Here is a 27,567-nt window from a genome sequence, read left to right as displayed (position 1 = left end):
CGGTTTATCCCGCCGCGCGTTACAAAGAGTGCAAGTGAAAAACAGAGCATGCGACAATATTTTCAATGAAAATATGATTAAATTGTAGTCAACTAACCAAAATAATGTCTTTTTGATTAGCTAGTTCGATCGTTTATCATTTTCTTGCTGCATGCGATGTTTGTTTACATTTTACAGCGGCGTAGTAATACACAGTGTAATGGCTGCCAATATGGCGGCGCCCATGATTGGAATAATTTTATATTTGGCCTTAGTACCCCAGATTCACCTTTCATTTTTCACTCGCTGCGCCCAGTATAATTAATTTTAATGAAATAATTCAGAAATTGATTTAATTGAAAAATTTGCAATTCTTTGAAAGTTTATACATTTTTGAGTAGTACAAAAATATTGAACCCGATATAGAATTAAAGCAGTGTGGTTTTGGCAAGAAAGTTCAAACACTTTTAGAGTTTATACAATGCATTTATTGTAACATTTTTGACAAAGTTTAATTCAAAAAGCAAAAGTCAAATCAAATGGGCAAAATGAACATGGATCTTATCGAATCGACTACTAAGATGTTCGGAAAGAGGGGGGGGGGGGTAATTATTAGCTTAACATGTATACCTGTAACTGTTAAAGTTGATAAATAAAGCTACAATTTTTTTTTAATTATCGTATAATTAACATAGTTTAATAATTGCCAAAATTAGAATTCTTCAAGGAGACAAATTTTAAATACTTAAATTCAACATTCTGAGCGCACTCCTGTGTGTGTGGGTTTTTTTTAACATAGATTTTGGGAGATAGGGGAAATTAAATACATTAATGTGAGCAATTGTAGTTAAAGTAATTATTCTTGGAATATTGTACATTTATGACCGGTAAATATATAACAACAAAATTGATTTGGCATTATTTTTCTGTAGTTCGATAGTTCGACTGCCAATGGTTGGTTTAAATAGAACAATTATTATCAATTATTATATAAATAATAAAAGTGAATTTTGGAGAATCGAACAAGCTCTCTTGTCAGTGTTGGATTTTATTTCGACCTATCAAGTAGTCTTTAGGCTTTACAAGTTCAAACTATGTATACATGTACATCTGATAAAGCAAGACAGCCACATCAACACAAACATCAGACACAACATTGTTTTAGAAAATGGAAGGGATGGGAGGGGGGGGGGTGGGGTTAGCCCCCATATACCTGTAACTTCAATTTCAGTGTTAATATTCTAATTTTCACATTTTTACGTGCTCCAAAAAAGTGGGACAGAGGAGGGGGGAGGGCTCTATATTCATTTAATTTTCTATATGTAAATGTCGGAAAATTGATTGCTGCGAGAAAAAAAGTAAAAATGGGATGGGGGGGGGGGGGAGGGAGAGAGAGAGAGGCTGATGTTTTGTGCTTGTACAGGCATGATTGAATATTATGTCTAAAAATACCATACGACCATGGCCATTGTACGGCAATTACAGGTAGAGTATAATTTTTGTTTTGAAAAACTGTCAACGGCCGGATCTGGTTTTTAGGGTACTGTGTTAGCGAATAACAGGTAACTAATTACTTATTTGTTAAGTAGGAAATATTTTGCCGTGAAGTTCTATCTAATTACTAATGCATTTTAACATAAAACATGTCTTCAGAAGCAGGTCAATGTCAAATACCAATACACGCAAATACATTTATTATCATAAAAAGTAAAGAATTTAAAGAATTGTTTTCTTCAGAATTCTAGCATGTTCAGCTCAATAGTCTATATATCAAGGATTGAACCCGACTTCTTAACAAGGACACTAACGGTATCTTTGACACCTTTTAAAACAGCTTTTCCTGCTTTTTTCACGCACGAACAATGCCCCTGGCAAAGTGGACGAGTAACGGCGATGAGTGATTCGACGCAGGTTTCTTGCAGACGACAAAATGGCTGTATTACCCAGACCATTAAAAAGGTCAAATAACCAATTACAGCGGCGAAATAATTGGTTATGCAAGGCCCGGTGCAGCAGGTCAAGCACTGATAGACAAACAGACGCCACCGGTCGTAACAGAGGGTGCTAGGGTACCAGAATAGGGCATGCGATTCCAAGGTTTTTGGTTCCGATATTACTTGATTGAATCGGGTTCCCTATAACCAAGGAAAAAAAAAAGAAATCTGTTTTTAATATTAAAAAAAAACCAACAACAACAAAAACTGAATTTTAAAAAAAAAACCCATCAACATCAAATGTGTTTTTATGTTTTTGTCAGAATTAAAGGTATATGCGGCGTATTCTTAGTGAATAGCTTTAGTAATGATCATTTGCTTCATTAATTTATTAAAAGATAGGACTTCGTGTTCCATGTCTTTACTTTATAAGTTATAAACCACAAATATAGTATTTATAGGACGAGTAGCAAAGTTTAGAGACAAATAAATGTAACTTAAGACATGTTTTAAGGGCCCGGAGTTGAACTGTCGAATTATAAGAAGCATGATATATATTTTTACTCAAACTCAGATCAATTTATTTTACTCTAGATACGCAACATACACCTTTAAATTCAACATGTACTTTTTTACAATTAAAATTTTCTGATGTCCCCATATTTATTTTAAAATTGATGTCCTATGAAGACTTTATATATAAGCACGTTCAAACACATGATAGTCTTGAAGTTCCCATTTTGGAAAAAAAGGAGACATAATAGGTTAAAATTTAATACTCAAATTTCAAAGGTACATGTAAAATATTTGGATTTTTTTAAAACTAAATATTTATTACATGCAAGTCAATAGCCTTAAAAAATTCAGGTTTAAAATTCTAACGAAGATCTGATTTATAGGGTTTGTTCACCACCCATTCTTCTTTTGACCATACTTACCAAATGATCCTTAATAACGCCATTAGGGTCTCTGTTTTCAAGAATCATGTTCTTTCAGGAGCGGCTTATTTATGGTGAAACTCGTGGTGGTTGATTTAAACAGAGGAAACAACCCTGATTCCTTTCAGTGAAATCTAAAAATATCGTTTCTCAAAATCATTAAAAAAGATGTATAATTCATATGAAAACAAATACTGTAGAAGCACATATTCTCGTTTATTAAAATTTTCGTTGATTATAAACCAAATACAGTTTTGTTGGCATTTAATTTCGTCATATTCTTATACCTAAAGTGTATTACGTATCAATTCTGTATTTATTAATACCTGGGTTAAAAATTCGTCATGGATTTAATTTCGTTGATTTATTCTGCCAACGAAAATAACGAAATTAAATCCTCAACGAATATTTCTGCTTCTACAGTATACTATTTCATTCATTATATATAATGATATGCATGCAATTAATTTACATGTAATCTAATATATCATGAACTTAATAAGTAAGCTGTTATAAACAATCCTATTTAAGTATCAAAATAGTAGCAAAGCTAAAATTATAAAAAATAAAAAAAATTACCTTCAATCCGAGAGCCATAAAGCTAGTGCACATCAGAAAATGAATCACGGAAATAACGACCGGATGTCGAAAATTTGATCAAATATCTGAAGCACTTTAAAACGACACTTCCCTCTTCCATGTATAACCTTAAGTTTTTATTGATAATATCTCCATTTTGGTGTATTTTTTCAAAACCTTCTTTTTTTGTTGTACATGTATGTGTAGAAACCACATGGCTGCATGACAATCTCATAGGAATTTTGAACCAATATTCGTTTTGAGTACATTTCATTTATCGAAGATAATCCCTTTATGAAAACTAGAAAATTTGGCACGTAGCATCGGGAGGGGGGGGGGGGGGGGGCAGGGCCACCCCTTTTTCTCTCTCAGCACCAAATTTTTTTAAAATTTACATATAAAAAATTGAATTATCATGGAGTTGGCCCCCCAGTTTTTTGGGAGTATGTAAAAAATTGATATGAAAAGAAAAAAATTTGGATTGAAATTGTTAGTTATTTACTTGCCCCCCCCCCCCTTCAGGATTTTGACGATTTGGGAAAGTCCTAGCTTCCCTTTTTTTTTTCTTTTTTTTTCTTTTGCTTATCATGATTTTTGGGATGAGTCTGACCCCCCCCCCCCACTTTCAAAAACGATGTTACGTGCCTGATAATGAAAACAAATTTTTCTTTTAAATACATGTAAATAATTGGCATGTAATATCATTTGTCAGCTCTGTTAATGTAATGCTATGAATTACGCTACATGCAATAAACTATATATATAGCACCGTTTTGTTGGTTTCCGAAGTAACATGGCATGAATTACTTTACTTTTAGTAGGTAAATTATAGTTCCGATAAATATTCTATATATAGCTTGCGCATAAGTGAAGAAAAACGTGATCATTATGTATGTTTTACTTTCAAGGCAAACGGATAAGAGTAACGGTCTTTTGTAATCTACGCGTAATTAAAGATTTAAATGAGGTTGTCTTTGCATTGTTAATTAAGTAATGCAAGGCGCATGGCGTGCACATTTAGTAAAATTTGCTGGATGCCTTATATGGAGACAAGGACGAACACAAAAAATACTGGTTCTTACAAGCAGGAATCCAGAGAGTTTCTGATCCATCCGGTCCTCTCAAACAGCAGTTCCTGATAAATAATGGCATACATAGAGTAGAAATGATTGTTGATAGAGATATAATGATTTTGATACTAATGCTACACTGCTTCATTTAAACTCCTTGAAAATGAAAAAGACAAGACATAATAACCACTCAATTCGCTCAATGTACGAGACAACGAATGAACGCAAATACATAAATAATGTCATACAAACAAGATATTAATAGGGCTTTATAGTCATGGCCCATTTTTTGTCTGTATTTACCCCCTGAAAATGAAAAGCTATCTCTCTATATATATATATTATTGTATAAAACCGAACATTTAGAGCAGAAATATTGAAATTATTTCAGTAATAGAAAAAATAAATTATTGCAAAAAAAATATTATATGTCAGCGTTAAAAACTGATCTGATGCCTCTTTGTTGACCTCTTGGCCTCCTTAAGAAGGTTCGATAGTCGTGGTCATTTTTAGACTGTATTGATCTCCTTTAGAAGGAGAGCTCTAGTATATAAACCTACAGGAAAGTACCCAAATTCAAAAGGTGAAATATATGTGTTTTGTTCTTAACTAATAACAGTGCATAGGTAAAAAAATCATGTCTTAAAGTTATGGCAAATCTGATGGTGAATTTGTTGGCCATCTAATAGCTTCCTTAATCAAACACTTTCATTTTTATCGCGTCAGAGAATTTTAATGCAGTATCAAACATGCACATGCATATCCGTGCGTAAACATGCACGTATCATCGGGAGGGGGAAAGGGAGGTCTGGCTCCCCCCCCCCTCCCCCAACACTTTTTTGTCGCAGAAAAGATTTTTCTTAAATTCACATATTGAACATGAAAAGTGAATTATCAAGGAGTTGCCCCCTCCCCCCACTTTTTTGAGACCAAGTAAAGAATTTAAAAGTAAAAGTTTAAAAAAATGAACTATGAAAATGAAGAGTTATAGGTGTACTACGCCCCCCCCCCCCCCCTTCCACGGATTAGGATTTTCATGGTTTCGGGAAGTTGTCTTTTTTTTTTGGCTTGTCAAGATTTTTTAATGAGTCTGCCCCCCCCCCCCTTTTCAAAAACGATGCTACGTACGTGCCTGGCAAATGCAAAAACACGATCAAAACAATGCTTGAAACGTACGGATAAAATAGCAATGATCAAAGTGCATATATAAAAAAGTTAAACGGTGGGCATCAGGTCTATGTTATGTACTGTAATGAATTTTTAAAAACAATTCAAAAGTGTAACAGTGTAACAATAGTACATTCTGTAGTACTATTCCATTTGGAGTTTGAGCGTGACAAAACTTCCTGTTAATCTAACATCTTCGAACATAGTTAATTTAACTAGAGTTAACTAGATGATTTAATCCAGTTTCCAAATATGTATATTTTTAACTGTATGAATAGGTTTGGATGGAAAAAGTTTACAGTCTTAAAATGAATCCGTAAGAGTTTAACATTTATGGTTATTAATCAGAAGACTCTTGAGCCTATCTGATCATTTGGTGTTGCACGTCAATGTTAAATGTACCTTTCTTTAAAAATTACCCTCCCAAGTAAATTAAAACAATATAGAATAACATATTATAAAAAATATAATTTTTGGTCCATGCAGTTTGATATATATATTTTCAAAATTTCTGTTTATGTTAATTTTTTAAAAACTTTTTTCTCTTAATCGTAATAATATAAGACTTAATTTAGTATAAATTTTGTTTTCTTGAAAACTGTCATTATCTAAATGATTGAAGATATTATATAAAACAATATTACCTGAGAACCCGTTTAAAATATTTTTGTCAAAGATTGAAATTACCAAGCTATCAAATATAATGCATTGTCTAAATGTATGCACACCATCTTTAATAACTTATCTTTTGGATCTGAATATATTTTCTTAAATCAGGTTTTCTCCCTTTGCAAATTTCTCTCTCTCTCTCTCTCTCTCTCTCTCTCTCTCTCTCTCTCTCTCTCTCTCTCTGTAATATGAGAGGTATAATATTATAATATTATGATATCCAATTTAATAGATAATAATGATAAATATCTTTGTATTTTAAAAGGAACTTTAGAATAAGATTTGGGAGAAATTGGGAGAAAGATAGGATAACTTAATACATAATATCAGAAAATAGACGTTTACATGTATGAAAACGTTTACCAACAAATCGGAGATTAATGCAGGCTTACGTGGAGAAGAAAGGTTAAATGGTTTAAACTCCCGACTGTAAATCTTGACAATAAATATAATCTTCTTAAAAAATGAACACGAAATCCCATGCTTGGTAACACATCACATACAGTGTTGTATTAAAAACAAGATGTGGTCGGTTTTTTTTAATCAGATGCAAGTAGAAATTAACCCTCTTTTAAGTTGCATGTTTTTAAGTCCTCTGTTGGACTCGCCAATGTTTTGTTAATCACCAAGCCAGCGACCTTCAATAATGACGATATGTCTTGTTTAATTTTTTAAAGTTCAGACCACAACATATATTGCAGCGAACCCTTTACAACACCTTGCACGTGCAGCATCTAAGTTAGCAAAATGTCAGGCGATGAAATCGATCTCGATAACAGAGACCCAAATAATCTGAACAGCCATTTAGGGGTATGTACGATACAAAGCTCGTTTACGAAATTCACATTTCTTGTACCGGTATTGTATTTTATGAAACATTTTCCAGTGGGTTTTTTGTTTGTCTGTTTGTTTTTCTTTTTGGTACACATTTTAATATCATTTTCAGATTGTTCAAACTAGAGCACCACGACTGCATCATTGATAGCATATCATAGATCAATACAAAATCTAACATGTTAATCTTTTGATTATTTGTTTGGTCATTTAAAGAAACAGGGGGAAGTGTATAGCACATTCAGCTACCATGACATGGATTCTGCACGTTGTCTCTTTTTAGTATTATATAAATAGTGCCTGTTTGGGAGGGTAACAGTTGAAATTGACACCCCGAGAAAACCATTGTCAACCGACGCGAAGCGGAGGTAGACAATGGTTTTCGAGGGGTGTCAATTTCAACTGTTATCCTCCCAAACAGGCACTATTTATTTTGTTATACTGAATGTCTTTTTTAAAATTTTTAAGAAAATTTTACTGCTTTTATATAGGAATAACGTGAATTCTACAGCGAACCGTACGCGCATAATTTTCGCGCATGTAACATTTTTTAATATTACCCGTTGCCAAGTGCGTTGCTAACGCTGAGGGTAATAGTAAATATTATTAACTGCGTCTTAACCAATCAGATTTCAGTATTTAACATGAAAGTATAACAATCTTAAATACTACACGCAAAAGTATTTTTATTAAGGTTTTTATCTGTTATAGACTTTAGTTACTATTAACACCACGATAAGCATTTTATGTACATATTTATTACATGTAAATAATTTGTTTGCAAAGGTAGTCCTATACCTGCAGCCTCTGTTATTCGCCCTTCGTTTCGGTTTTGTTTGAAACATTTGTCTTTCTTCCGAACTTTATTAAATAAAATAACATGTATTCAAATAATAATTTTCGATATTTACATTATTTAGTATTTTTGTCTGTGACAATTTTGTATTGTACAGTCCAGTAAATTCAAATGACGCATTGTTGGGGCGCAAGCGGGGTTTGCAATATATATATAATAAGGAATCATTTTTTTAAATATAATTATGAGATGATAATTTTAGTCGGAGAGTGACCAAATCTATGATAAAGTTCTTCGGGTTCCAATGGATTTGGCCACGCACGCACGCTCCTACCAAATCAATTATAACATCAAAATACTCAGAGAATATTTTTTTTTATTCCTTAACTGTGCCAATACCATCGTAAATGAAGTATTTCTATCTCCAAGCAATCTTGTTTAAAAATGATGTTCTAGAGTGAATAATTAAAAATATTTTTTATAAACATAGAATATTTCTATATTTCGAGGGTGGGGGGTGGTGTTCAGAATCATACTTTTTTTATTCATTTGATACACCTGGTGACTTTTAGTCATTAATTAGTATTTGACCAAGTATTATAACATATTTTGCTAACTGCAGGTCTTTAGCTTATGGTACATGTAATAAAAAAATGGATACCGGTGACATAGGAGCTATATAGATACTTACGTGTTAAAATATTAATGTTTACAGACCAAAACTTGTGCTAGTTTTGAACTGATTAAACTTATTTCCATATAAAGTCTTTACAATTAATTAGTACCGTTAATTTTTTCAGACAATTTACAATTGATATTGTTACTTGCCTGAGGCCTTCTTTTCATTACGCTAATCGACCTCGGAAAAAAGAACAATATAAAACTCACGTACAGATCCAGAGCCACCATTTTGAAATCTTAACAAATTACACGTCTTCAATTAATAGTTAACTGGCTAATCTGATGGAGTTTAAAAGAAAACCAAACGAAAATAAAGTGATGATATCTGTAGTTATATGTTCGTATGTCCTAGAAATGTTCTGGGATCAAATATATGTACAGAATGTGTTCGAAAATATGATAATTCAATCTAAAGCTACCACAATTTTTTGTGCGCCGTAAATAGCAACTTTTAACAAGAAATTGTAGCTCCTGGGTAGTCCATCCGAAAATTAGACCGGTAGCTACTGACCTGCAGTTACATATTTTGGTTGTTCTATTTGATTCTGTGGGCGTGTGCAAAGTGTAAAAGGGTATGCAAAAAAGAGTAATGGTTTTGAACAATTTTTTTTCTTTTCTTCTAAATATTATTGTTTTGGATATCATGCTTCGTGTTATATGTATCAATAGATAAAAAATAAGGTTGATGACAATTGCAAATTCATATCTAATAATGTTCACGCGAAATTTCTCATCAAGTTAATCATCTTTACTGTTTCTTATGCCTGCTCTTTTTGTTAAAATGTCTTTTCAATATCTAGTTTTTGTATCATCTGTACATGCTAAACATTTTAATTTGATTGCCAATTAAAAAAAAAATTGCATACCCCCCCCCCCCCCCCAAAAAAAAAAAAAGAAAATTAAATAAAGCCACTTGTCGTATGATATAATTATATCTTAAAATCTTAGATGTAAAAAAAATTGGCTATTTAAACTATTTGTACTTAGTCTAGCATTTCGTAGCATTGTCCACATTCACGTAATAATGCTATAATGAATCCCCCTTTATTATGTGTTACATAGAGATCACTTGGTACCTGCAGATACACAAATACATATATACATGTATACTATAATTTGATTACACTCAACCAATCGTGAGAAATAAATCGGATCTTTTTTAAACCGTTGATTAATTGAGACTTAATATTGACCGTGAAGTGATCTTTTATAAGTCTTTCAAGTAGTAGCAGTAATCTTCTTTGAATACATTAATCTACGATCGCCTTACACCCCCAGCATCAACCTTTTGTAGAATTGTTTGAAATGAACAAAAACAAGCTACTTATTGAATCAGGGATCCTGTCGTCATGGTTGGTCGTTAGGAATTGAAAGATTTTGGAAGAATTACTCAAAAGCAGAGGTCAAATGCGAATAAGATTCTGAGACGCTATATTACAACTTAAATCTTTTTTCCCTTTAAAGGGGCATGGTCACGATTTTGGTCGAGAATTATTTTTCCGATTTTAATAGTTAAAATGTTTCAGTAAGGCATTTTTAATAGGCAACCAAAATTTGAGTGTCATTCGTTGCGTTATAAGCGAGATACATAGCCTACAATGCTTTGCTACATGTATATAAACAAAGCTTTTGTTTACATTTTGAATGTTGAAGTGAAGATAACTTAATTTTTACAACTAAAATGAATGTGTTAGATGTTAAGAACTGTTTATTTATGCTTAAAATGAATAAGGAAATAAAAAAAATTAGCTTGAAAAAGATTATTTCACTGGTATATGGAACTTCTGTAAACAAACACAGGGCACGAGCCTTGTTTACATATCAAAATATTGTGAGCCCTGTATCTTGCCTATTAATAACTCTACGACTGACTCTCGAATTTTATTTTGATCATTAGAAATGCATTCCTAAAGCATTGTAAATAAAAAAAAAAAAACAGAAAAAAAGAACTTGTCCAAAATCCCGACCATGTCCCTTTTAAAGCTTTAAAAAGCTGAAAAATTTCGCTATATCATAAATAAAAATGTAGTGATACAGCTATAACAATGTTATATGTGTTCATTTAACTTCACTAGACTTAACGACGATATTTTTACTTTTTACGCTGAATGCATAAAGTACATAATTAAAATAATTCTGTAATAGTATAATTAATATATATATAGTATGCTCATTTGATAGAACCATTTTAACAAGACCTTGGACTTTCAGTAGGGCGTAGCTATCTATTTCTTGCGTCAGAAAAAAGATGAAAATGACGCGGTTTCAAGCAAAATATGCACCGATTGCGTAGTCTTTAAGCTCGAAAGCCAGACAAATCTTGTTGTTTCAAAGAGCCAAAGCTGAATGGCCAGCAATGAAATAGACAGGCATATGTTACATTGCTGTTTGACACAACTACCCAAAGTTCAAGCTCGTGTTAAAATGATTCCTCGTCTTTTTACATTTTTACTTAAATTAACATTTTAAAAAAGTCAAATAGATGCAGTTAGATGTGTTGTTGTTTTATTTTGACAATTCAGAGCGGCGCTCTGAAATAAAATCGTTCAACTGCAATTTTCAAATACACCTTTTAAATTAGTGTTTCATTTAAGGTACTTCACTACACCGAGACTTATACTTTTTAAGACACTACGTCACAAGATGGCGATTTAAATGTTTTGTTAAACTGTTTGTATCAATAGATTCAGATGTACATGTATATCGTCATAGCTCAGTGGTTATAGTATCAGGCTTGTGAACCGCAGGTCATGAGTTCGAACACGCCTAGGGCTTTTGTTCATGTTTACTGAATGCAATTTTTGAAAATATCATTTTTTTTTTATCTAAAATTGCACATTTTTTCGCCTATATGACGCATATACCTCTTATCCATCATGCTATCTATCATAATCAAGTAATTTTTCTGCTGATTTGAGAAACTATTTCAAGGTGTAGTGAGGAACCTTAAGTTGGTGTCTATAGTCGGCTGCGATTGCATCACACTATTTTGTAATCTGATCTGATATATTACGTACGATGTATTATAATACATAAAAATTATTAATCTAATATTTAGACTCTTCATTTCAACGATGTTGTTGTTTAACTTTTCTCCTCGGAAATGAGGCGCAAACAGTTCATATGTAATTGACATTATGTGATGATGAAATAAAACAAAGTAAACTAGTTTTTATAACATTAAACCTGTGCTTATCTACATCCAATTTTCTCTCTGACGTTATCTATATTGATAGTTGTAATGTTACCCGGTATCTCTTTGATTTTTCAAAGATAAATGTGATTGACTTTTACAGACTCTTCATTTCAACGATGTCCTAGGAGAGCCTGACGGTACCCACAGTATTGACTGCGTATGGAAAATGTCCCACGCCTGCTTCAATCTGTGGAAAGGACTGTGCTACAAGATCCTCACTCTGTGCTTTGGGTGCTGCATCGCTGCTGAATGGGGCTGCGAGTTCGCCATCATTGCCTTCTACCACGTCTGGTTTATTAGTCCTTGTCTGAAGATTTTCGAAATCAACTGCGGTCTTTGCCAACGAATCTACACCAACTGCGTCAATTGTTGCGTGGTACCTTGCTGTGAAGCCTTCGGAGGAATGTTCCATCATTTCAAAAGCACGTGAAAAACGCCCATAATTAGAACAATATTTTGTTGAGATATTAAGTCAGATGTTTCCGTTGTTTTGTCGAAATATGCATTCAATATCTGTATTTCTTTTGGATTTTCGTAATGTTTACTGGTTTCTTTTCGAACACATTAGAATCACAAATTGACAAAATAATAGATAAAGCTATACTCTTTTTTAACTGTTCATTAGCTGCACAATGTTTATCTCTCTTAAATGTAAAATAAATATTGTTGCATATTTTACTTCCATTGTAATTCTTTAAAAGAAGTAGAAAAAAGGAAGATAATGCATTTTTGTTGTTTTTATTTTTTAACTAACATCAACAAATATCACTCCAAAGTCTGATTAATCTCAGAAAAACCAATTGAAAGTAATATGTTTTACGGTGCGGCCGTTGGGGCGAGCACAGCATGTGATCAAACAATGAATTATAATAAATATTAAAATAAAATTAACAACGTGAAATTTGAATGCCAAAAAATAAAACATACCTATTTTTCAGTAAATTTTCATTATTCATAGTTTATAAGACTTGTTATAATTTATTTATTTATATGTAGAACAATAGTTTAATCTCAGATACAATGTTGTTAAATAATAAAGATTTTAATATATAAATATTCATTGCACTGCATCTCCTCTTTTAAAGTGATTGTGATTATGATTGATTGATTGATTTCCCCCTTTTTTTTAGCAGTAGACATTTTTTCTTAAACTTACATATAAAACTTGACTCATCATAGAGTTCCCCCCATGCTAAAATTTTTTTCATTTTCGTCAATTTATACATGTTTAATTTTATTTTTAATTTACGCTTAAAAATATTTGCTTATCATGTTAAAAGAACATGGTGTTGCCCCCCCCCCCCCCCCCCCCCTGTAATAAATGGAAGTGAAAATAAAGAAACCATTGAACTGCTAAAGAGCTGAAGGATTAGAATTTTCATGATTTATTTTTCGTTTTGCTTGCAAAGATTTTTTGGATGAGGCTGCCATCCACCCACCCACCCCCTTTAAAAAAAGGCGCTGCTACGTATAACGTTACGTTTCAGGAAATTACCGTAATTATAGTGAATAAAATATTTGTGAGCATTCATCCAAATTAGTGCAATTTACAACCGTTTCCTGTATCTGAAGAAATGTCCTTATTCGTCAGCTGTTCTTTATCTTAGCCTTTGCAAGATTTTAAGAGGATTTTGGTCATTTCAGCAGATTTACAATAACTTCAATTAGAGTAATTTCCCCTTATCAGTGCTTATTGTGACGTCAAAGCTGACGTTGGTTAAGTGTCGTCTTACTCTTTAAAACTCCCCTGAGAAATAAAAGTATGCGAAGTATACTGTTTTATTTACTTAAAAAGCATGATGTTCTTAAAATTACACATCTTATAAACTTTTCAAAGGTTTTACTTTGATTCTCGGGAGAACGTGATGTTGGAACGTGAGGTTGGAAACCATTGGTACTATGAATTGTGGGTCAAAATTTACTGACTCCGAAAAAATATATCGGATCAATGTGTAAACGTTTGTGACGTCACACGATTATTTTTGATTGAAAGTGTACTGAGGTGAACTTTAGAGGTAACATTGACTGTATGTCGCTTACATCGTTATTGTTTTTACTGTCTAAATGTCTTGCTGATTCTCGTGAGAGTGTGAAGTGATAAAAATTGCCATAATTACAGGGAACTACTGGGACGATTAAAACGATGCATTACTGGTCCGATTTACTGACGCCAAAAAAATCCGTTGAATGAATGTGCAACTAGTCCGAATTTTCTATTCACACACGCCTTGCCGGTAGAGCTCGCTTCGCGCCGGCGCTGCGCGCCGGCGAGCTGCGCTCGCTATAAAATTAAATCGGTGTAAAAATGGCTGCGACCATACAGCCCTTTTAATGAATGAAGTTATAATTAATAGGCATAATAAGAACTGGTTTATATGCCAAGTGAACCTAAATATTTTACACGACGATGAAAATATACCAGGTAAATCCTGATTATGAAATTTGGTTTGAAGCAAAGAAGCACAAAATCAAAGTACTGATAGTACTGAAAAGCGCTAACTCATCTTCTGTTTGTATACTAGTATAAAAGATATATGTATATAACATTTCAGCTTCTGTATACGCAATATATTTCCTCATCACTGCGTGGCAGCCCCTGCAATGATGTATGTAAGCCGCGTACAATAAATTCACAATAGCCCGTACTAGCTCATGCAGTTATGTGCACAAACTCCTGAAACTGGTTCCCTAACCAGTTTAAATGATGTAAACTTCTGCTCAAAGGGGGCGGTTATTCGTTGCACCGGAAGTAGAAGTCTAACGACAATAAAGCGCTGAGCTATGCTTAGCGCTTTAAAAACAATGGTTTCTTTTTTTAAAAAACCGCAGTTGTTAATCTAATCTTTCTTAATCAAGAGGTTTACGTCAAACAAATGTTTTCTTACTAGTCCATAGGTTAGCATTACAATAGTAACTACCCAAATCACATTGAAAAGTGACCTGCTTCATTGTTTTTGGCCATGCAAAATGTTTCAAGAAGTCGGTGAACGTCGCCTTTTTCGATAATCCATATTGAATAAAAACATCCTTGTAAAGCCTTCAACGAATAAATTAAAAATTGTTTGTATTTTTTAAAATATCTTTTATCGAATTATTGATGTCATTTTAACTGATAGTTCTCTTATCTATAATTTAGTGTTGGTGTGCAAAACAAAAATTAAAGTACCCTCTCAAACTAAAGGAATAAATAAATTAATTTATCAATTAAAAAAATTGCTTTTTCTAGTTATTAATTATTAATATACTGGTTTATAAAGACATTGTCAATAGTAAAACAAAAATTTTTAATGTCGGTCGCTGAGTTTTGTATATACATGTAAGCAACGATACTCGTACCTTACAATTCTTTCATACCTAACCAAAGATCGTTACAATACGAATGCTAACAAAGAAAAACAATTTTTAAAGCAAAAGTGAATGTAACGAGCACTAGGATATTGTTTTTTTTCTAATCATAGCGAAAACAAACTAAAAATGATTTCCTTGAAACAGAACTACCATTCAAATAAACACAGAGAATAAGTCCAATGTTCAAACAACTTTTATCTAATATAACGCTTTCACCCCACTGGGCTCTTCAGTAGATTTTACACGACATACATGTTTCTACTGAGGAGCCCGGTAGGGCGAAATTCTTTGTGTTTATTTATCCCCAGTACTAAGAAAAAAAAAAGAAAAAATAAAATAAATATATATATATATGTATTATAACCGCTAATAAACATTTCACTGAAAGTGGCTAAAATTATTTATAGATAAAGAAAACTTTACAAGATATATACAAAAATATAGGGAACAAAACTGGATTTACCAAACGTAGGACAATTCACAATAAATATAATTATAAGTACACGTAATCCCCCTGCATTAGCACAAACACGGCCAGTTAAATGCATTTTTTGATAGCTGGACGTATAGAAAGATAAATTTCCATTCGTTACCCATCTTTTTTGAAAGTGTGTTAAGGTCTAATTTTACTTGAACGTCCATCGATCAATGACCAAAGTTCGGTGTTTTAATCCAAAATTACCGTTACACAGTTAATCGGTGTATTAGAGTTAACACAAGGGGTTTACCTTTGGTTTCTACGACAAATAGACATGGTCAAGTAAACATGGCATATATAGACCAAGAAAATAAAGCCGTGTTCTGTCAAACTCCGCAGAAGTCTTTAGCAGAAAGCACGGACAATAATAAATAAAATGGCCGGTGACGAAATTGATTTGTCTAACAGGGATCCTAATGGACTCAATTCTCATCTGGGGGTAAGAAATAAATACTGTACAGTTTTTTTTATAAAGTTGACGTAGGCCTATTTAACATAGTATTTTTATTCTATCACACTTGTTTAATCATATGGATACAGTAGAGTGTTTAAAAAGTTTTCAAATGAATATTGGCAATATTTTTTATCTTAAGCATAAGTAAATATTTGAATTTTTAGGCGAAAATTTTAATTAAAATGAAAAAGGGAGCTTTTAAAACGCCCCTTTAAAAAAAATAGCCTTGCTTTAACTTTTCTCATAGGCGCAAACAGTTCATATGTAATTGACATTAAATGATGATGAAATAAAACCATAAAAACTATAGTTTTTATAACAGTAAATCTGTGCCCATTTACATTCATTTTTCTCTGACGTTATGTATAGTGATAGTTGTAATGACCTGTTTTATTACTATGGAACAATAACATAGCAAAATAAATGACTAACAATATAAAATAATTCTTGAAGCTATGAAAAATTACAAAAAATATTCAATCATCCTTTTCTTTCCTAATAAGGTATAAATGTACATTTCGAAACCCATAAAATACGAAGCAAAACAATTTGAAACAAAATATAAATATACAAAACAAACTAAACAATAGACATACAATACCTGCATTTGATCTTTTTTGAAATTTTATCTCTTTGATTTTTCAAAGATAAATGTGATTGACTTTTACAGACTCTTCATTTCAATGATGTCCTAGGAGAGCCTGACGGTACTCACAGCATTGACTGCGTGTGGAAAATGTCCCACGCCTGCTTCAATCTGTGGAAAGGACTGTGCTACAAGATCCTCACTCTGTGCTTTGGGTGCTGCATCGCTGCTGAATGGGGCTGTGAGTTCGCCATCATTGCCTTCTACCACGTCTGGTTTATTAGTCCTTGTCTGAAGATTTTCGAAATCAACTGCGGTCTTTGCCAACGAATCTACACCAATTGCGCAAATTGCTGTGTCGTACCCTGTTGTGAAGCCTTCGGAGGAATGTTCCATCATTTCAAAAAATAATACATCCTTCTTTTATATTTCCACGATGAACGTTTATGCAAAGATTCAATTTTCAGCTGCTTTTAACTTTTAACCTTTGAACTTTTTAAAAGAAATGTTCAATGTGATCATGGTTTTTTTTTCATTAATCAGCTATCAGTAACAATGTTTTTATAACATAATTACTTACATCTCTTTTCTTTTTAGAAACTACGAGCATTCTTAAAGCATATTTAAGATATATATCAACATTCAACATATATTTTATATTAATTTAATATTAATTTTGCAATGCGATTATATTATTATTTTACAGACGTAACTTATTTATTAAATTGTTTTACTTTGACTTAGTTTTATTTTTTAAACTTCCTATGTTGCACCAAATCTTTTTGTTTGGAAATGTATCCCCCCCCCCCTCCCCATCGTCGTACTTTATTTTAACCCGATATATAGCTAGATAATCTATACAATTTGGCGAATGTATTTTATCCGATTAAGACTTCTTAACTTTTTTATTTCGATCTTTTGCGCCGCTTAGCTTTAAGATGTATCAGAAAGCTTTATTGTGTATACATAGTAAGATTAAGGAGTGTCTAAACCATGTCATATGTACCAATAACTTGGCCTCATTAGGAATGTTAAATTCAAAGATAAAAAAAATATAGTAAAATACACTCAGGTTGGTTAAAACTTCTTTATGAGATCCAAGGATAGCTCCTTTGCCTTTCCGTTTGCTAAAATTTAACCCATACAAAATATTGATATTCAATAAGCATCTGTTACGGCTTCTAAAGGGGGATGGTGGGGGGGGGGGGGTGGTGGGTGGTGATTTACGAGCTTTTGCATGTTTCCTTTTACCATGTATCTTCAATTTAGTATAAACTCTTTGGTAGATCACATTAATATTCATCAGACGTCGATGAATAATGGGGCCAAATGGAGGAGAGGGGAAAAAATAAAGAATTGTTTTCTAATATTCTTTTGGTTTATCAATTTTAGTTGAAAGCATATAAATGCTTCCTTGGTGGTGTAGAAACAACCTTAATTAAATCAGGAATCCCAGAACCAGGATTTGAAATTATAGATTATGTTAGAAAATGAGATGCAAAAGTTGATATGATAACTGTTATCTTAATGGGGTGGACAATGCAACCCAATGTTCGATTGACAATGATATAACAAACTTTGTCTCCTCACCTGCAGTCATAAAACGTAAAGGACAAACGAAACGTACATTGTACACACGTATATTGTGATCGCTCAAAAAAATGTATATCCCGTATTTTGAATAGATCGTTTATTCACGTTTATCCAAAAATTAATATTCCACTGGCTGACATTCTTAGCTTTTTTAAAAAGCTAGCCTTGTTGAAGTTTGGTTTAGATAATGTAGGCAGTTATGCATAAACTAGCGGTTTTTAATTTTATACAGTTTTTATATAACGACAGATTGGTGGTAAAACTTGTACATTAATTTGTAAACAGTGAACAAATTGTGTTTTGCAGTGTATGTCTATGTTCATTAATGAGACGGAGAAGTTGAATAGTGGAGAGAGAGGGGGATCCCAATTTTTTTTCAAAGCAGTCTTTGTATCGGACCTTAAAATTCAGAGAGCAATCTTAGCAAAGTTACAACTTAAAGTAATTTATCTGACATTCATGAAGTTGGTTTTTTATTTGAATTTATTGGAATAATTTATGGAGAGCAACGAAGAAAAATTCGGGACATAGAATATACCCAAAAAAACCCAATATGGTTCAACATATAAAGCAATGTATATCATGTTCATACGTGAAGTGTAATTTCCCGCGCTTGCGCGGGATATCATCTTACTTACTTACTTAGTCCTCTCTGTTCCTTGTAGAGCATTGGGCTACTACAGATGCTCTCCATCTCACTCTGTATTGGGCTGTTCTTTTTGCCTCATTCCAGGTCTTATCAATACTTCCAAATAACTTTAAAAAGTTCTTTCAATCTTGTTCTTTTCCAGCTGTGTAGTGATCTTCATTGTTTTCTCTGGCCTTGTGGATTCCAGTTTAGTGTCTCTCTGATGTTTTTGGGGGGGGCTTTCTCCAATTGTGACCAATCCGTCGCCATGTTTTTTTTTATCTGGAGGGATGTTAGTTCCTGGCTAGTACGCTCCAGCAGCTGTTCATTAGATATTTTTCTTGGCCAAGTCACTTTACATCATCATCCCAAGTCAAGAGTATCTGATCCGCTCCGCTCTACATAAACCTTTGACTGAATGGGCAGAATTAGACGCGGTTAGAAACCTCGCACGATGGTTGGTGTCATACAAGTTTGCATGATCCAATAAGAAACATTAATAATGATGTTAATTGTGCATTGTGTATTAATCAATGTTGAACCATTGTCAAAGAAATTTGAGACGGACGAGTAAGTATTTGACTTACTGCTATCGGTTTTCAGTCCGAGTGAAACCATTTTTTCTACAAATTTGATTTTGTTCATGGGAGCAGCTATATTGTTTCTGTTTATAACGCATTCTCTGATTGGCTAGAACAAGAGGTCACAAAAGTTCAAAAATGAAAACTCTCACTAGATGGCGTAATCTTTAACCCGCATATGTATTGTCTTTTCGGTCAAGGGTTTATGAAGAGCGGAGCGGATCAGAAACTCGTGACTTTGGAAGATGCTTTACATATACATGTATGTCGTTGGCATTTGTTGGTAAAAAAAAAACCTGGATTTTTTGTTGTAGTCCTGTTGTTAGTCTCCAGGTTTGACATCCGTATTATGGCGTATAGAAACACCGACTTGACATTGGCGTTAAATATCCTAATCTTTGTACTTTCCTTTGTGTGGTAGAACTCCAGACTGGTTTGAGCATTGAGAAGGCTTGTAGGGCTTTGCTTATTATGGCTTTAATATCTTCATCTAAGCCACCTGTCTTGCTAATAATGGACCCTAAGAAAATGAATTGCAATACCTCTTCCAGGTCTTCCCCCTCGATTGCGATTGGTCCACCTTTTCTTCCCTTTCATAATTATTGTTTTCTTGATGTTAGTATTGAGTCCTATCAGCTTTCCTATTTCACTTAGTATGATGGTCTTTTCTCCGATGTCTTTTATTTGGTGGGACAGTGATGCAACAAGGTCGTCAACAAAGTCTAGGTCTTCTAATCTTCTGACCATTGTCCACTGTATTCTCCTTGACTTGTCGAATGCCTTTTTTGTTATCCAGTTTATCACTATTAAGAAGAGGGTGGGCGAGAGTGAGCAGCCTTGTTTCAATCCGGTATATACTTAAAAGGAATCAGTGAGGAATGTTTCATGTATCACTTTGACTGAGAATACTTCATATAGGGTCTTTATGATATTAACTATCTTAGATAGTATTCCATAGTGTCTCAGTAGTATTCACATTCCATCTCTGTTGACACTGTCGAATGCCTTTTCAAAATCAATAAAATTTATGTACAATGATGAATGTCTTTCGACAGATTGTTCAGCAATTATTCTTAGAGCTGCTATTTGGTCAGTAGAGTTTCTGCTGGATCTGCCTGCCTGTTCATTCCGTAAAACTTTATCAACTGCATCTTTCATTATGTTTAATATGACTACAGAAGATCTTACTAGCTATTGGTAGTAAGGACAGGCCTCTCCAATTTTCACAGCAGCTCAAGTCTCCCTTTTTAGACAGTTTTACAAGTAGCCCATTAGTTTTGTTCCATTCTATTGGTATTTTTTCGGCTTCCCAGATTTTATTTAATAGCTTACACAGGTATTCATGTATCTCTTCTCCTCCTCCATATATTAGCATATTTTAGCGCCTCAGGTGGTATACCATCAAATTCCTGCCACTTTACCATTCTTCTGATTTTAAGGCTTTCTTGATTTCATGTTTCTTTATATTGTCAACCTTTATGTAGAGGTCTTCTTCCGGTGGTAAGGTTACCGGTTGATCTGGTTCTGGTCTATTCAGGACACCGATGAAGTGTTCATTCCACCTTTTCGTATGTTCGTTTAGCTTGGTGAGGACCTTACCATCTTTATCTTTGACATGTTTAGCCGTGTATGATTTACGCCTGCTTAAGGTTTTTGGTGATGTTATTAATAGAGAGTTTTTATATCTCACATGTAGGCAGCTCTTTACGCTTCTGTTGCAAGTTGGTTAACATACTGTAGTTAATATAAAATTGACGATTGTTTTAACCTTTTGAGCTCAGTTGGACATATTGAAAAAAAAACCCACACACAATGCATTCTTTGCTAAATTGATAAACAGTTTCTGAATTAGATTTTTTTTCTTTTTTCCTAAACTTACGTAGGTTGACAATTTACATTAAAGAACACTCGTTTATCGAATGCACTGTGATATTTTAAAAACATCAGTGCGAGAAAAAATATTTACAACAAGGCGTATATCTTTTTCCTTTCTTAAACGTTTACTGAATATCATGTTTTGGAAGGTAAATAAGGGATATTGAACCTTCTTCCTGTTATCAATTAAATGATGTAATGGTAATTGCATGTAAATTTAGTAAACCCCTACCTCCAACCTCTTTGATTCACTAGTGTTAACAAAACATTATACTATCAACAGGTTAGAATTCTGTGATTTTTACATATTTATTCAATGTACCTTAAGTGTCTTGATAATAAATAATGTAGAATTACCTTTATAACGCACTTTGAAAAAAAAATTCAAACTAGGTTAACTTGGTCTCATATTAAAGCGCATTTAAAAAATTCCAAGTGCGTTGATTAAGTCCAAACGTGTTCGAACATTTTTTTTCCAAAGTGCGTTATTTTTCAAAGTATTTTGCCACAAGGCTTACGCATTCGGTTACACACCATGCATTCAGAGATGAAAGAAAAGAAAAAAGACAAAGACAAAAAGAAATATGTTTTTGTCAAGAGTCACCGAAAGGTTCAATACTAACGTTCTAATTTCTTTATTTCTCTGATTAGGGGGCGAAAGTGGTGTTCTTTATCTGTATTGATATTGTAAGAAAAAAATTTTTAAGGACTTATATACATTTATTTGATGATGGTAAGGGTGATATTAATATTTCAAGAAAAAAAAAACAGTTTCCGATGACTATGCCCGAAATATAATTTTTTTTTTTGAAAATGAATCTTCATATATCCCAAACATTCATTCAATAAGTTGTTCATTATACCAGAAAACATACATTGATACAAAATACGCCGAGTACTAATAGATTTAATTTTCTTCTTTTTTTTCATTTTTTTGAATCTATTTTTTGTTTTTGATATTTTTTGGAAAGGGGGGGGTGCCGAAAGGGGTGTATGAACATTTAAAATTTTTCAATATTTTAGACTAAGTTTAATAATGTCTATATATGACGTTTGCTCATCTCAGGTTTTTTCATGTCATTGAATTGAAATAAAACCGAAACTTCTAAGGATATGATATTTGTTCACCCACGACGTTTTGTTTGTCATTTAACTGTCTAGACCATTCTTATGATACATTGCATAGAGTTATCATATTGACGTTTAATATATTACTTCGTCAAACTTGTTTATTCGAGACACGTATGTTTAGAATTGCGCATGTGAGTTTCAAAAAACATATGTTTAAGTCTACAAAATACGTAGGAGAGGAAGTAAGCTTATATACAATGTATATACAAAATATTATTGTATGAAAATACTTTTATCACGTTGACAAAATAATTCATTCCTTCATAACTTTTTTCAAAAGAATAAATGTTAATAAATATCAATTAAGATATACATGTAACAAAATGTCTTACTAATACTGTAGCTATGGAATAAATTTGGATAGTGAATAGTACATACTGTGTTTTTTGTATTTGCATATACATATCGGTGTTCAATGATACATCTGTTTTAAAATCATTGTAAACTTTTCTTACAGTGGTAATTCTTAAATGTTATTAAATCAATAGCATTCTCCTTTAAATTCATGAATAACGTTCCGTTCTAAATTACATGAATTCATGTAAGAACCTTATAAGATCGATTGGGGCAGTCGATTTAAAAAAAAAGTAGAGGATAAATTCTATAAAACCGATTATAGAAAGAATTTATAGAAAATGGCATAATTTAATCTTCCGAATTTTTTTTTTGGTAGTGTTGGGTGGGGCTGGTTGAAAGCTAAAGCAGTTTCATTAGATTCCTTAAAAATTTTCTTTCATCGTACAGCATGTCATATAAGAAACTTAAATAAATATACGCACGTTTATTTACTAGTAGGTTTGTTGATGGATTATTTTTTTTAAAAAACCTGTACCTCTTCTCTTTATAGATCCGCTTTGCTGCGATACACACTTAGATACATACTTTTGATTCAGACCAAAACATAAAAACATTCAATAACCAATTGCCCGTGTGTATTAATACAATAATCCCCCTTTTTAAGTTGTATTAATCTCAGGTCTCCAATATAAATATATAAACTAAACAATAGAGCCATGTCAACCGACGATTAGGTGACCATATACTAATAGAAATCAGTTTGTCGGTGGAATTCGAACTGTAAGCATTCAACATGAGCGGAGACGAGATTGATCTGTCCAACAGGGATCCCAATGGATTGAACGCTCATCTTGGGGTAAGAATTTAAGACTTCAAATCAAATATTTTTTTTTTTTTAGTTTTTCTTTAAAACAAATTTTCTGAATCAAATATTTACATTTTATACCGTTTTTCAACATATCTCTACATAATCATTGTAGAGATATGTTGAAAAACGGTATAAAATGAAAAAAAATTTCATATATATATATATATATATATATATAATGTAATCCTTCAGATTTTAAAGCTTTAAAAGAAAAAAAATTCTAAGCAAGTAATATGTAGGGAAATAGCAATTTAAATATTTTTTCAAGGATAGGCAACTAATATAAATTAGTTCTAAGGCCATTTTACATACACCATCCCCAACTTGTTCCAATGCTCTCAAACTATTCTTGCATGAGTTGTAATGCTTATTACATTTTTTTTGGACAGACTCTTCATTTCAATGATGTCCTAGGAGAGCCTGACGGTACCCACAGTATTGACATGGTATGGAAATGTTCCCACCTCTGCTTCAATCTGTGGAAAGGACTGTGCTACAAGATCCTCACTCTGTGCTTTGGGTGCTGCATCGCTGCTGAATGGGGCTGCGAGTTCGCCATCATTGCCTTCTACCACGTCTGGTATATTACTCCTTGTCTGAAGATTCTGGAGATCAACTGCGGTCTCTGCCAAAGAATCTACACCAACTGTGCGAACTGCTGTGTCGTACCCTGCTGTGAAGCCTTTGGTGGATTGTTCCATCATTTCAAGAAATGAGGACTTCATCATTTGTATTAGCGTTAAAGGAACCTTTGACTTTGCCGATAAAGACTACTTTTAGATCCTTTGTAACATAAATTTAAAACATTGCATCTTTTTCTTTTGTTTGAAAGAAAGACTACCACAAAATGTTTTAAATTTATAGACTCTTGATTTGAATCAACTTTTTTTAAAGAAAACTTTAAAACCTGTTTAAGATTTATAATAAAACAGAAAATAAATTACTGTTGATTTCTTCCAAATGCCTTGTTTTGTGTGAATTTTTTTGTTGGGCTCATTGTATAATTGCAAAGGCTTGCACCAAAACTGTAGGTACTATTCCAACTTGAAAGAGGACGTAGATTGAAAAGCATGTCAGTTGGTCTGTAAATTGGTATATATCTAATATATGGTAATCTTGTTCTTAGTAACATTCTACATACTTCGTGTTTGCAATGTTAAGTTGCTCAGCTGCGAAATTCCTTCTTTCTTAAGACTTATACCTTAGGACATGCTATAATAAAGGATTACGTTATCAAGCTGAATGAGCGTCAGCTTGTTGAGAGTAATTGTTTTAAGAATGAGTACAGGAGTTAATCTTACTCAGGATTAAAAATGTGACCATAATGCTATATAATGCAAAACATTTTTAATATACGTCAAATTAGCCCAGGTATCTGTACTATGAAAACTTTGATTATAATCATAAAGGGTATTGGACTCTAAAAGCTATTCTGCGAGTTGTTCTGCCTTATACATGTAATAAGATTGTGTGAATTGATAAAAAAAAGTGTATAAAACATACTCTTCACAGACTGAGAGTATAGCAAAATACAAGTAAATCATTATATTTTTATCTGACAAGAATGGTTCAGTCTATTTCTTACAAATATTGGTTGCAGTTCATGGCTCTCTAGAAACTGACAGGACTGATATCTACACGCCCTGTTTATAAATATCGATTGGTCGAAACCTACAGCGACCTAAGAAATATCACGAACTGCACGAAATAATCAAGATGATGGCAGGCTCAAATTCCCATAGGAAACAAGTTGACTTTCTCTATAGCCAACTTACAGATGTACATTAACAGTTATGTATTTAATTTTATTTTTTACGATCAAGTTATTAATTTGTTAAAAGAAAGATGTAAATACAAACAATAAAACGCTATCTTTGACGATTCACACTCACATGCGGGTTTTGAAAGTTTTGATAAATGCAGATGATGCACCTTCATGTCCTGAATGAAACACCATGGAAAGTTTTTTGTTTTTTTAAGTTATGACAATAATGATGTAATGCAATCATGCATTTGGTGCCTTTTCAAAAAATATGGATGAAGGAAGTGTGAAATTAACATCATGGCGTGTTCAGTTTTTGAAACTTGGTGATGCTGATGGGTAATTTGTTGAACATCTACCCAGTCTCTGTAATGCATCGCACCTGGTTTAACATGACTAAGTTGTTGCTACACTGTTTCAATTTTCTATGGACGCTTAATATTGCAAACTGCCGATGACGTCATCAGAAACATACGTAATATACTTATATGAAGAGAAACTCGTCTGATAAACGAATTATTTCGAATTATTTGCTAAATAAAATAGCATTGCAAGGCAGTAGTTTTGCAAGCAAAATAATACGAAGCAATTTTCCAATAAAATCTATCAATATATTTTATGTAATACTATCGATGTTTTCATACAATATTGAAAATATTACAAAAAGTACATTTCTTAATTTTTCTTGCTGATCAATATATGCATGAAACGGACTGCATTGAGTAGAGCAGGTACTGTATGCATTCAGATAATACAAAAGAAAATTGGGTCTTTAAGCTAAAATAGTTAAGAATTTAAAATTTCATTCACAAAGTATATTGCTTGCATTATGATATGTTATGATACTCAATAAAGTCCACTGATAAATAATAGTCTAAAAAACCTATAAAATGACCTTATGTAACAAATGAACACCATTAATATTCTAATGAACCAAAATGGTTCTCAAATAAGTCGATAACCCCCCCCCCCCCCCTCCTAACCCACGACCCCCCCCCCCCAAACAAAAAAAAAGAAAGAAAAGAAAAAAACAAAAACAAAAAAACATAAAACCAAAAAAAAAAAAAACAAAGAATAAAAAAAAACAACCCCAAAACTCAAGTGGAACTCGGAGGGCCCCAGTGATACCCACTGTGCCCGTACAAATGCCCTAAAATACTTGATTATCCCCATTTATACCACAGTCAACTACAATGATACAATACCTACAGGCACTGATTTAATGAAATCATGTATTTCATTAAACCTTATAGATAAAAACTCTTGAACGATATGTGTAGGCATTAATCAAAAACCTTATTAAATGAATAAGTTAAAAATTTCATTGTGGTTTTTACTTAAATGTATTTCATTTGTCGTTTTATATAATTACAATTACAATAAAAAGCTAACATACATGTAGGTTTAAATACACTACAGCGTTTATGACTTCAGGAATAATCTTTATGCAAAATGAATTAAATTTCATGTTCAGTGTAGGATCCCCGGTGTAATAGACATCTGTACACGTATGAGGTGCATGGTATAAAACATCGATTAGTTTAATGAAGTTTACATATTTTATGTATACATGGTATAATACTTGTTTCATGTATCGCTGATTCTGTAGTTAAAGTTGACAATGTATACTTATAGCTCTATATTTGCATATGCATTGTTCTTTCCCACTGTAAGTCCATACGGAGGAACTGCAATTATTTTTCTATAATCGCGATTACTATGGAATATGCCAACAGAGCAATTGCTATTCATAACCCCACGTTCACTAAATAACGTTGTTTATTTCTTAATAGTCAAAACGATGACCGACGAACGAACCGTTGTACATAGTATATTATTTATTAAATCGTACAATTTTTTTTTGCAAAATATACCTTTTTCACTAATTCTCCGCCTGTAAACTGTATATTTATAACTATCATATATTATAAATGTATATTAAAAAAAAATACAAAAATAATGGGCAATGTAATAGATAAGATATCAACAAATAAGTGACAACTGTACTCCAATAAACATTCATCATCAAAAATTCATAAAATCTAAAATCATAAAAAGTATATGCCATTGCGTCCTATTATAAGAGCACCACATCAAAATTGAGGATAATCGTGTAACTAGAC

The 27,567-nt window shown here is 32.7% G+C and overlaps 2 protein-coding genes and 1 long non-coding RNA gene across 3 annotated transcripts; 2 read left to right on the top strand and 1 right to left on the bottom strand.

Annotated features, from left to right (window-relative positions):
- Nucleotides 1-1,153: 1,153 nt before the first annotated feature.
- LOC105347891 (uncharacterized) lies at nt 1,154-3,560 on the bottom strand. Its single transcript, XR_903463.4, has 3 exons — nt 3,431-3,560; nt 2,852-2,985; nt 1,154-2,114 (listed from the first exon to the last, which is right to left on the bottom strand). It is a non-coding gene; the product is annotated as an uncharacterized lncRNA (long non-coding RNA).
- Nucleotides 3,561-15,946: 12,386 nt separating this feature from the next.
- On the top strand, nt 15,947-17,446 carry LOC105334328 (caveolin-1). The gene is made up of 2 exons (XM_011437719.4): nt 15,947-16,108; nt 16,794-17,446. Exons 1-2 carry the CDS (start codon nt 16,046-16,048, stop codon nt 17,118-17,120), a joined length of 390 nt encoding a protein of 129 aa, XP_011436021.3. The 5' UTR covers nt 15,947-16,045; the 3' UTR covers nt 17,121-17,446.
- Nucleotides 17,447-23,510: 6,064 nt separating this feature from the next.
- Nucleotides 23,511-24,643, top strand: LOC105334327 (caveolin-1). Its single transcript, XM_011437718.4, has 2 exons — nt 23,511-23,670; nt 24,072-24,643. Exons 1-2 carry the CDS (start codon nt 23,608-23,610, stop codon nt 24,396-24,398), a joined length of 390 nt encoding a protein of 129 aa, XP_011436020.1. The 5' UTR covers nt 23,511-23,607; the 3' UTR covers nt 24,399-24,643.
- Nucleotides 24,644-27,567: the final 2,924 nt, after the last annotated feature.

Source organism: Magallana gigas, chromosome 4 (genome assembly GCF_963853765.1).
Source record: "Magallana gigas chromosome 4, xbMagGiga1.1, whole genome shotgun sequence".
Classification (NCBI taxonomy): Eukaryota; Metazoa; Mollusca; class Bivalvia; order Ostreida; family Ostreidae; genus Magallana; species Magallana gigas.
The sequence above is the reverse complement of the archived record's forward strand: the minus strand, read 5'-3'. Positions and strand labels throughout refer to the sequence as shown.